The sequence below is a fragment of the Artemia franciscana genome, chromosome 16 (assembly GCF_032884065.1).
Source record: "Artemia franciscana chromosome 16, ASM3288406v1, whole genome shotgun sequence".
Lineage (NCBI taxonomy): Eukaryota > Metazoa > Arthropoda > Branchiopoda > Anostraca > Artemiidae > Artemia > Artemia franciscana.
In genome coordinates this window covers 16,800,422-16,813,357 of record NC_088878.1, presented here as the reverse complement: position 1 = coordinate 16,813,357, position 12,936 = coordinate 16,800,422, and the positions used below count along the sequence as shown (strand labels likewise).

General features: G+C 37.3%; 1 protein-coding gene across 1 annotated transcript in view; it reads right to left on the bottom strand.

The window, feature by feature from the left end:
* The window catches only part of LOC136037143 (dynein light chain Tctex-type protein 2B-like), a 46,315-nt gene that overhangs the window by 5,356 nt on the left and 28,023 nt on the right, over window positions 1–12,936 (bottom strand). Inside the window, exon 3 of the mRNA XM_065719647.1 lies at window positions 5,109–5,242. Coding sequence (XP_065575719.1) covers window positions 5,109–5,242 — 134 coding nt within the window. The remainder of the gene's footprint in view (window positions 1–5,108; window positions 5,243–12,936) is intronic.

Below are 12,936 nucleotides of genomic sequence, written 5' to 3'. Positions count from 1 at the left end.
TTTTTAGGAAGGGAAGAGGATGTGTTCACCAAATTTTCATTCTTAGGTTAATTATTCAGAAGTGCATGAGTCGTCAGACCCCTTTAGTCCTCAGTTTTAAAGACTATGAACAAGCGTTTGATCCAGCCGATAGAAGAGCTTTAGCGTAGGTACTATTCTTCTATGGCATACCAGATTTACATTGAAGTGATTAAGTGCTGTGTGCGAGAACAACATTGCTACGGGTAAAGTAGGAAGTGAGGTTAGTAGCTGGTTTTGTATGGAATGAGGGGTAGAGTAGGGTCGCATTCTATCCCCATTTATTCGGATCATTTTGATGGACTCTGTCCTAAGGAACACGGCAAAGTCTATTAGAGAACATGGAATCAAAAAGGAAAGTAGAACTCTCCTATACTTGCATCATGCTGATGTTTTGAGTGTCTTAGATGAAAATGTTAGAAAAATGAATGAGGTTTTGAGAGTTCAAGGTATAAGAATGAGCTTGAAAATTAATTTTCTAAGTCGCCTAAGTCGCCTATACTGGGAATAAATGAAGGTACAGAAGTGAAAAGGTTGAAGAACATGGGAAGGTGGACGGTCTGCGAACCTTCAATCTAAATAAAGGTGAAGGTCTGCCTATCTTGATTAGAATATTGGAAGCTAGTGATGACAGTGGTCAACTGTAGGTCTAAAATATGGGTGCTTCGGGAGACAGAGGACGAATCGTTAGATGTTTTCCAGAGGAACTGTCTAGAGATCCTTTTGGGTATCCGTCGGCCTGATCGTATTTCAAACAGTAAGCTTTACGAAAAATGAGTCATAGGAAACAAGTAATCAGTAACTTCATCATTATAGAACACCTATATATGTACCGTCATTTGGTAACATCCCATGTTTGCACTGTCATTAAGTAGCTTCCCACGTGTGCATTGTCATAACGTAAAACCCACGTGTGCCCCCCCCCACGTCTGCCCTATCATTGCGTAACACCCACATGTACACCGTCAGTATGTGATTTCTCACGTGTGTACCCCCTTGGGTGTCCCCTCCTCAATTACAACTATGGATTTCCAAACAGGGCCCTGAAGTCTTGCATGTCACAAGATTGCCCCATTACCGTTAAATCTACTAAGTCACACAAGATTGCGTCACTCAACCCCAATTATGTAACAGATACCTGCTTCTCATAGAAAACATTCCCCATGACGTAACAGACACCTGCTGGCTGTCGTTGGAATGAGTTCCCTTTAAAACCAGTGAGGCATCTCTACTCTTACTAAATAATATACAGAATATTTACACCTTGCACATTAGTCACGCAAACCCACTATACTTTACCCACTCCCCTGCCCCCCAATGTGCAAATATACAGCCCAAGTTTGTTTCAAAAGTATTATATTTTATCTCACTTTGGTATATTTGATTAGGATTGAGCGTCAGAGAAACATATTAGGAGAACATTGGGTAGGGCGTATATCATATAAGTACCAATACCAAAGCAATAACAGAGTTTTGAAAACTTTCACAACAACGGTTTTTTCTCGTCTTTTTGGAAGATTTTACTAAGAAAAAATCTTCATACATTGCTGTAAGCATTTAAGTAATATGGCTTCATTTTCATATACAGCACGTACAATTATGCTGGTCTTAAGCTTGCTACTGAAACGTTCCGTGTCGCAATATATATTCCGCGCCTAGTATTTAACTTAGAACGCAACTTTTGTCAGCATTATAATAGTAGTTTTATATTGACTAGGTAGTTCCATCACACTCAGTGTTGAGATGAATTGCACCAGTTATCTGACCAAAAGGTTCTTTGTGGCAAATTAGAGCATTCTACGTTAGTGTATACTGATCAAACCAAAACACAAGAGGAAACCAAAAAGTGACCAAGTTTTCTTTACTAATATCTTCATCTTTTCTCAGCAACCAATTTTGAGTACTTTTTCTCGTCGGATGATTAGTTTGAAATCTGCAGAGAATTTTTTTATGTTACTTCGACAAAAGTCCCTCTTTTTTTTGCCTAACTCCCAAAGAGGTGACTTGAGGAGTTTCGAAAATTCTGAAAAAATTTACTTTAACCCCAAAAATATAGCCTAAATCTGCAGAAAAGCACCGGAAATTTTGGGTTGTACCACAAATATACCAGAACAACTAAACTGTACTGAAAACGGTTCAATTTGCCCCGTTGGTAGCGCTCATCAAACTGGTTCACTTGAAATCTGTAAACTTTTATCTAAGTGGTAGATTATTCTAGCTGAACAATTAAGACTGCTATACATTCGTACTTTAAGAAGACTATATTGCAGAGTAACCTCGTAAATATATCATTTCCTGGAAAACTGAAGGACCTAAGCCTTTTGAATTGGATATAATAATGTTAAAGCACACAGAGCTTCAAATTGCTTGTCGTATCACAAAATCAAAGATTTTATAGCAGTAGCTACTTTTTAGGTAAGTCCCATGGTTTCTTCTGCACTGGTTTCTATCGCCGTATAAGAACAGATCCTGGTGTAGAAAATAAGGGTTTTTATGGCACTTGGTATTTACCAAGGGACATAAAGCGATCGCATTTCTGTCGGTTTGTAAGTCCCAGTTTTGCTAGTTTGGGCACTTCCATACAAGCTAGGACAACGAAATTTGGCAGGCGCATCAGGGACTAGACCAGATTAAACTAAGAATAGTCGTTTACTCGATTTGACCATCTGACGGGGAGTTGTGGGACGGTTAATTCCGAAATAGTAAAAAAATGAGGCATTTTTAACTTACGAACGGGTTATCGGATATTAATGAAATTTTATATTTAGAAAGATATTGTGTCTCGGAGCTTTTATGTCAAATACCGACCGGGTCCGGTTACATTGAGGAGAGTTGGGGGGGGGGAATACATAGACCTTGGAAAACACTTGGAGTGGAGGGATCAGGATGAAACTTGGTGGGAAAAAAAGCAAAAGTCCTAGATACGTTATTGACATAACCAGAATTCCGAAAAAAAGAGGCATTTTTAACTTACGAACGGGTTATCGGATCTTAATGAAATTTTATATTTAGAAGGATATTGTGTCTCGGAGCTTTTAGGTCAGACACCGACCGGATCCGGTTACATTGGGGAGAGTTGGGGGGGGGTCCACAAATCTTGGAAAACGCTTTAAGTGGAGGGATCAGGATGAAACTTGGTGGGAAAATAAGCAAAAGTCTTAGATACGTTATTGACATAACCGGAATGGATTCCCTCTCTTTGGGGGAGTTGGGGGGGGGGCTTGATTCATATAAATTAGAAAAATAAGGTATTTTTAACTTACGAAAGAGTGATCAGATCTTAATGAAATTCGATATTTAGAAGGACCTCGCAACTCAGACCTCTGATTTTAAACCCCAACTGATCCAGTGTTATTGAGGGGGGAGAGAACCGGAAATCTTGGAAAATGCTTAGAGTGGAGAGATCGGAATGAAACTTGGTGGGAAGAATAAAGACAAGTCCTAAATACCTGATTGTCTTAACCGGACAAGATCCGCTCTCTTTGGAGGAGTTGGGGGGCACCTTATTCGGTAATTCGGCAAAATTAGAAGATATTAGATATTTTTAACTTACGAATAGGTAATTGGATCTTCATGAAACTTAATATTTAGAAGGAGCTCGTGTCTCAGAGCTCTTTTTTTAAATCCTGACCGGATCCGGTAGCATTGGGAGAGTTACAGGAGGAAACCGGAAATCTTGGAAAACGCTTAGAGTTGAGAGATCGTGATGATACTTGGTGGGAAAAATAAGCACAAGTCTTAGATACGTGATTGACATAACCAGACCAGATTGGCTGTCTTTGGTGGAGTTGGAGGGGGTAAATAAAAAAAAACTAGAAAAAATGATGTACTTTTAACTTACGAACAGGTGATCAGATCTTAATGAGATTTTATATTTAGAAGAACACGTGTCTGAAAGCTCTTATTTTGAATCCCAACCAGATCCGGTGACATTAGGAGGGGAGTTGGAGGGGAAAACTGGAAATCTTGGAAAATGTAAAAAGAGTGCAGAGATTAGGATGAAACTTGGTGGGAAGAATAAGCACATGTTGTAGATACGTTACTGACATTGCCAGACCGGATCCACTCTCTTTGGGGAGTTGGGGAAGATTTACTAATTTGGGCACTTCCAGATAAGCTAGGATGATGAAAGTTGGCAGGCGTGTCAGGAACCAGACTAGATTAAACTAGAAATAGTCTCTTCCCCGGTTCGACCATCTAGGGGGAAGCGAGCGGACAAGATAGTTGAGAAAAATTTTATTTGCCGATAAAACATATGATTGTTCTTCTTATGGCTTGTGGTCTAGGGGTATGATTCTCGCTTAGGGTGCGAGAGGTCTCAGATTCGGATCCCAGCCCACCCAATTTTTATATGAAGAAGATCCGAAACTAGATACGTAATCAATGTAGCGATCGCTGAAAGTTAGCAGGCGGATCTGGGACCTGACCAGATTAGATTAGAAATAGTCGCTTCCCCGATTTGATCATCTGGTGGTTGTGGAAGAACGGTTAATTCGGAAAAAATTGAATTAACTTACGAACGGGTTATCGCATCTTAATGAAATTTGATATTTAAAAGGACCTCGTGTCTCACAGCTCGTATTTTAAATCTTATTTGAGATCGTAATGAAACTTGGCGGGAAAAAGCTCTTGGCTCTTCCGACCTCGTCACAAGTGCCATATGAGCTCTTGGCTCTTGTTTTATTTAACTTATCCTCGAATTAGTCGTAGAATGAATAACGTGGTTAATGAATTTCGATCTAAAAAATTTATTCGCCATGTTTTCAATTGCATTGAGAAAAAAGAGAGAATGATATAAAATGTTTGTAATGAGAATCAGCTAAATTATTGCAGACCACAAACATTTTAAATAGCCCATATTTGGTTCATAAATAGAAATACAAGAGAATGACACTTCTTTTGAACTGTAATAAGCTATAAGGCGTACTGGGATGCAAAAAGTTATATTTTAGAACTGGCCTATATTTGTATGGAGATGGACAAGGTCAATTTTGCCAAGGCGCAGAAACGGCAAATTACAGGAGGATAATGATGGGCATAAGTTATCAGGAGAATATACATACAAATGAAACTGATGGAAATCAACTTACAGACATCAATGTGTACGAAGCAAGGTTATCAGTATCTGCGTCCCAAAGGCATCGACAAGAGGATTTAACTCCTTCTCCTTTAGCTTCGCAGAGTATAACTTGAACGATATATTTGTATTTTTTAGAAGCCAACCCTGCAAATAAAAATAGAAATTTACGGAGAAACAAAAGAAAAATAAAACTTATGAAATAAACAAACATGTTGAGTAAAATAATAACAAAAAAGAGTTTACACTATAATTATACAACAATGAAATCAAGTAAATAGATTGGCTCAAGAGTGATTGGGCGAAAATCAGTAAAAACCTGAATTTTATAGCTGTCCATGCAGTAGAGCCTCTTTCTTCTTTAAATGACGACACAGACCAGAAAGGTAGAAGAAAGAATGATCACAAAAGCAGAATATAGACTACCTGGTGTTCGTTTATGATACGTCCTTACATAAAGGCTCAAAATACTTCGCATTTGTTTCGCAAGTGCTTCGCATTTAACTTCAATAAAGAATTTTGAATAGCTAGATATCCATAAGCAACTATCGATATTCCTTAAACCCGAGTACTCCGGATACTTTTGATATACATACTTTAAACATAATTAAAACGTGGTGCGCATATGCATTGCGGATACCCATCACCTTTTAAGTATATTTGAAGTGTACATAAAAAGCATCTGGAAGAGTCTGGTATTTGGAGTATCAAAAGTTACCTTTGGATCTGACTATTCACAGTTCTTTATTTAAGTAAAATGCAAAGCATTTTGCTTGAATAAAGAACTTGAATAGTTAGATATCCATAGGTATTTGTTTAACTATTTAACAGTTGTTTTTTTTTTCTGTAAAACGGGTTTCTGTAAATGCATCACATTTTACTTAAATAAAGAACTGTGAATATACGATTCATCCGAGAGCTCAGAAATTCATAAGAATTTCTATGATGCCGCATTATCATCATCGACCAAAATTTGGAAAAACTAAGATTTTAGCAAAATTTTGGAAAAACTAGAAATTTTTCAGGAAATTTTCTAGATTTAAAGACCATCACAAAAACTGTTACTAACAAAGCTTAAATATTTATGCAGTTTACATAATAAAAAATATTTTATAGTTTAACTAATTTTTGCAATTATTTCTAGAATTTGTTCTTTACTATACCTTTTTTTAGATTTCAATTATTATGGGCTATAGCTCGTCCTTTAAACTTTTCTCTAATTTTTTAGTTATGTGATACTTTTTTTCTTTAGGTAGACATGAGATACTATCTTTTCCCTTTTTCTGCACAGACGTATTTTTAAAACCAAATAAAATTTGAAGTTCTTTAAAACCTTCAACTTTAAAACATACTTGGAAATGGCTTGCACCTTTTCTTATCAAAGTCCGGCAAATTGATTTCGGCGCATTAGCCCTTTCCATAATTGAATTGACAAGGGAAATTTCATGTATTTGTACTGGCACAATTTGAAAGAAGCAGCTTACAAACATCAACATTTCCTCGCTGAGAAGCCAAACGTAACACTGTATAATGGTTATAAGAATCGGAAGATTTTGAGAAAAAAAGGAGCGGGGGAGGAGGCCTAGTTGCCTTCCGATTTTTGGTTACTTAAAAAGACAACTAGAACTTTTATTTTTTTACGAATGTTTTTATTAGTAAAAGATATATGTAACTTACAAATTAGCTTACGTAGCCAACTTCTGTATTCTCATGTTTTTGTTACGCATACAAAGGGGTTCACCCCCTCGTCAGAACCTCTCTCTTTACACTAAAGCTTAAATTTTTTTCCAATTTCTTAAGAATGACCCCTGAATCACAAAAGCCGTAGAATAAATAGTTGAAATTACTAAAAATACTTTAGCTTTAAAAAGAGCGAGGTATTGGGAGGAGGTGAGCCCGTCATATGCATAATAATTTCTGTTCGTTTTAAATTTTAATGCTTCTCCCGACTTTCATTTGAAAAGACTTTTTCATATTTATTTTTTCATTGTAATTTTTTTTTAAAAATGCTAGATAATCCTGCGCCCCCTTCATGAAAATTTTCTTCCCCCATGACAAATTCCTCCAAGGAAGATTCCCCCAACATATCCCCCTCTTCTCAACTCCTCCTTACAACCTAAAAATCCCCCTGAAAACGTCTGCACACTTCCAAATAACCATTACTATATGTAAGCACTGGTCAAAGTTTGTAACTTGTGGACCCTCCCACGGGGACTGTGGGGGAGTCAGTCGTCCCCTAAGACATAGTCATAAGGTTTTTTGACTACGCTGAATAAAATGGCTATCTCAGAATTTTGATCTGGTGACTTTCGGAAAATAATTAGCGTGGGAGGGGGCCTAGGTGCCCTCCAATTTTTTTGGTCACTTAAAAAGGGCACTAGAACTTTTCATTACCGTTAGAGTGAGCCTTCTTGCAAGATTCTAGGACCACTGGGTCGATACGATCACCCCTGGGGAAAAAACAACAAACAAACAAACAAATAAACACGCATCCGTGATCTGCCTTCTGGCAAAAAATACAAAATTCCATATTTTTGTAGATAGGAGCTTGAAACTTCTACAATAGGGTTCTCTGATGCGCTGAATCTGATGGTGTGATTTTCGTTAAGATTCTATGACTTTTAAGGGTTGTTTTCACCTATTTTCTAAAATAAGGCTCTTAACTTTTGATCGGTAAGACTAAACTTGATTAAAATTATATATTTAAAATCAGCATTAAAATGCGATTCTTTTGATGTAGCTATTGATATCAAAATTCCATTTTTTAGAGTTTTGGTTACTATTGAGCCGGGTCGCTCCTTACCAGTGCTGTCACTTATTTGAAGTACTTTTACTTGAAGTACTACTTAAGTAAAATTTTCCGTTACTTGTACTTGTACTTAAGTAAAAACTCTAAAGTGTACTTATTGCTTGATACTTAAGTAAGATTACGAAATACTTATTACTTAAGATACTTTTAATATACTTGTTTTTCAAATACTTTACCTTTGACACGAAAATTTTGTGTGTGTGTGCTTTGGCAATGTACAAGAAAACATCACTTTTAGATTTAGAGTAAACTCAGATATACCTCCATGCCCTATTTTTGGATATGAAATAAGGTATTTGTTTTTGACGAAAAAAATTATGGTATGATTAACACTTGGTTTAATTTTTGTTTAAAAGTTATAGAATGAAGAAAATTGAAATTATTTCACAGTCCACTGGTCGACATTGAGCTAAAACCCCTTGTTTTGTACTAAATGTTGCATACTGTAGTCAATTTGGGCCTATATTTCCAACATTAGTGTTTAAGTTTTGTCATCTCGTCAGCTGAACCAGATTTCTACCATTTCATCATCTTCAGGACCATATTATTGGTAAAACTACTGAAGCTATGAATCTTTGCCCATCTAAATGCTGTCTGCAATAAACAAGTCTAGGCAATTCTAGCTGGATTCAATGCAATGGTATTTTGTCAAATTCGTTCCAGCAAATTCAGGTATTCAGACGAATCTGACGCCAGATTTGTCACTCCATTCATAAGTTATAGGCCCTACAAAACTAAAGGAAAACTCAATTTTCTTAAGACTTGAAACCCTCTCCCCCCCTCGCCCTATTTGAGATAGGGTTTGTGATACCAGAACTTGATATGAGCCCTGATCTTAGGCATCTTTGGTCTAGTTTTCATTCTGATCCGTTACTCAATTTGCAAGTTATACTAAATTAAACAGAAAACTTAAATTTTTCAGGAATTAAAACCCATTCACCCTTGTTAAATTTGAGCTAGGGTCTTTATCTCAAAACTTGATATGTGTCATGGTCTTAGGCCTCTTTGGTTCAATTTTCATTCAGATCCTTCACTCCAGTCGCAATTTACTCTAAATTAAACGAAAAACTGTTTTTAGCAGGTAAAACCTTTTCCCCCTGTTTTATTTGAGCTAGGGTCTTCATCTTTCAACTTGATGTGACTCATGATTCTTGGTACCAAATCTGGCCATCAAAATTTTCATCCAAATCCAACCAGCGTTTCTCCCCCTATACGTGATTACACAGACGGACGGACGGACAGAGAGACGGACGAACGGATTTTGCAACGTCTTAGGTAGCCATGTTGGCTAATTGGATCCAAAAAAAGAAAAAATGGCATATCATCATCCAGGTATCATCACCTATTTGGATAGTGGAAAATATCCATCAAGATAGGTTTTTGAGATCTGTCTGTCTGTCCTCCCGTCTGTGCAATCAAGTATAGTGGGAGAATCGCCAGTCAGATTTGTATTGAATTTGAGCTATTTGGATTTAAAATTGAGCTTAATTAGGGCGATGGGGCTTTAAGTGTTAAAAAAAATCAAGTTTGTTTATTTAATTCACTGTAACTTGGATATGGAGATGAATTTCGATGAAAATTGAATAAAGATGCCTAGGAGTATGGTATGCATTGAGTTCTGGGATGGAGACCCAAGCTTAATTAAAAGTTGAGTTTTTCATTTAATTTAGTGTAGCTTGCGAGAGATTGATGGATATCAGTGAAGCTTTTGGTTTAGTTTAGTATAACTTACGAATGGAGCAACGGATCCAAATGAAAGCTAGACCAAGGATGACAAGGATTAGGGCTCATATCGAGCTCTGATATTACAAGCCATATCTAAAATAGGGCTAGGGGGAGGGGGTTTCAAGTTTTAAGAAAGTCGAGATTTCCTTCAGTTTAGTAGGGCCTATAACTACTTCTACCCATGTCTTGCCCAAAGCCTGGAAATAACCCTTTTCCAAAACAAGTCATACTGAAGCCAACCTTCAACCAAATATTTCATTCCCAGAGAAAAATTACTTTGTATGGCACTTGATATTTACCAAGTGACATACAGTGATCGCAAATTCTGTAGCTAGTTTAAAAATTCTTGCTATTTTAGGCACTTCCAGATAAGCTAGGACGATGAAATTTGGCAGGCGTATTAGGGACCAGACCAGATTAAATTTGAAACAGTTGTTTCCGCGACTCCGACCATCTGGGGGGGGGAGGGGGAGGAAGGTTAATTTGGAAAAACTAGATCGGATCTTAATTAAATTTGATATTTAGGAGGATATCATGTCTCAGAGCTCTTACATTAAATTCCGACCGGATCAGGTGACATTGGAGGGGGAAACCTAAAATCTTGGAAAATGCTTAGAGTGGAGGGATCAGGATGAAACTTAGTGGGAAAAATAAGCACAAGTCCTAGATACGTGATTGACATAAACAGAACGAATTCACTCTCTTTTGGGGAGCTGGGGGAGGGTTAATTCTGAAAAATTAGAAAAAATGAGGTATTTTTATCTTACGAAGGAGAGATCGGATCTTGAATTTCATCGGATGAAATTTCATATTAGAAGGGACTCGTAACTCAGATCTCATGTTTTAAATCCCGCCCGGATCCAGTGTCACTGGGGGATTTGGGCGGGGGACTGGAAATCTTGGAAAACGCTTAGAGTGAAGTGATCAAGATGAAACTTGGTGGGAATAATAAGCACAAGTCCTAGATACATGATTGACATAGCCAAAATGGATTCGCTCTCTTTGGGGGAGTTGGAGGGGGTGTTAATTCGGAAAAATTACAAAAATTGAGGTATTTTTAACTTAAGAGCGGACGAACGTTCGTAAAGTATTTTGAATTTGATATTAAGAAGGAACTCATGTCTCAGACCTCTTATTTTAAACCCAGACCAGTTCTGGTGACATTGGGTGAGAGTTGGAGGGGAGAACCGGTAATCTTGGAAAACGTTTAGAGAGGAGAGATCGGGATGAAACTTGATGGGTAGTATAAGCAAATGTCGTAGATACGTGATTGACGAAACCGGACTGGATCCACTCTCTTTGGGGTAGTTAGGGGGGTCTAGTGCTGTGGGGAGTTCGGTACTTCTGATCGTGCTAGGACAATAAAAATTGGTAGGCGTGTCAAGGACCTGCACAAATTGACTTGATAAAGTTCATTTCCCCGATTCAACCATCTGGGGGGGGGGGGCTGAAGGGAGAGGAAAAATTAGAAAAATGAGGTATTTTTAACTTGTGAGTGGGTGATCGGATCTTAATGAATTTTGATATTTAAAAGGACCTTGTGTCTCAGAGCTCTTATTTTAAATGCCAACCAACATTAAGCCTCTGATTTTTCTTTTAAATTAATCTATTGATTCTCATGCCATATGAGCTCTTGGCTCTTCCGACCTCGTCACAAGTGCCATAGGAGCTCTTTGTTCTTGTTTTATTCTTTTTTATCAGAAGATTTTCGACTTAGTCTCGTGGTTTTTGCCACTTCATGGTATGAAAACTGCTGCTAGAAATAGATAGGTTCTGCCGTATTGTCTTCTAGTATATTTAAATGTGTGCTTGTATCGTGCCTGCGTCCCTTTTAAAGTTATGTTTCTTACGGTAATATTAGTTTGTCTTCTGTTGCATATGCAGATGACGTTCTTCTCGTTGCCCAGACTCGCCGTAAATTGCTTTCCAATTTTACTATATTAACCAATGAGCTATTTAGGATTGGACTGTCAGTTAATGCGTCTAAATGCAAATTTATTTGTTTTAATAGCCCTTATGCGGTCGCTCCATTCGTTGCTGGGACTGCAATTCTGCCATCTTCTTCTTTAGTTAGTTGGCTTGGTCTGTGTTTCGGTCCAACACTTTCCACTACCTTTTCATCCCTAGTGAATCAAGCCGTGAAAAACCTACGCGTCGCTTACGAAAAAATGTCCCCAAACAAAAGCCGTTACAACCGCAACGGTTTGTGCATGATTTGTAACGCTTATTGCGCCCCTGTGCTTTTATTCTTATCAGGCATGGCTCTTCTTTTTCGTAAGAAAAATCCCCATACTCTACGTGCGGCTTATATCAGATATTGCAAAATCCTCCTCCGGCTTCCTAGATGGCACCAAAACAGAAAAATAATTGATCGATTTGGTTTAATAGATATGCCTTCTTGGATTCGGTCTTCCAGTGATGATTTATTTAAAAAGACTGTCTACTTCATTCACGTTTACGACCCTCTGCAGCCTTTTTTCTATATTGATACTGGTTAATTAGTCCATGTTGTCTTTTTTAGTTCGATTTTTTTTTCTTGCTGTTTATCGTTTTTGTTTTTGTTTATTTATAATGCTCCGTACTTTGTTTTTTTTTATAAAGTTCATTCATTTATTCATTCATTTATTCTGCAGCTTGACCAGCCGTATAGAATGCGTCTGAATCAGCGGGCTTGCTGCAGGCTCGTGATTTTATAATATATGTTTATAGGGAGTTTTACCGACCATCTGAATTGACTACACACCATGCGGCTTGCTTGAGTGAAAACCAGCCAAAGGATATAGATGCCATACATTTTCATAGCGTGTCTGAAATTTAACTTCAAAACTTGAGGTAGTTTCCTTGTAAAGGTGCCGAGGGCGAGACATGCCATCAATTGATTTGTGATTATTGAGCTTTAATTTCTCTTATTAAAACAGTCTGCAACTGACTTCTTACTTTTTACACTTGGCTCCTTACTTTTAAATTTGATTTTTTGCTGTTGCTAGGGTTTTTACTTATTGAATCATAGTACGAACTACTTTATTACCTTTTATCTATTTTAAAGCCAATCCAGTTTATTTTTCAATTTTCAATATTTTTTACACCATTCCGACATGTTTCAGAATGTTTTTTTTTTTAATTGTGCCCGATTTGACTGAACACTAATCGCCAGAAGTTCAACTCTATGTGCACTGTATTAATCCTGTCATGTGATCTGTCTGATCCAATCAGAAGTTTTTTGACTGCACTTAATTGTTTTGATAGTCTTTTTCTTTCATGCCGTTGTGTTGAAAATTGGTTCAGATTATTTTTTGGACTTCGTCGG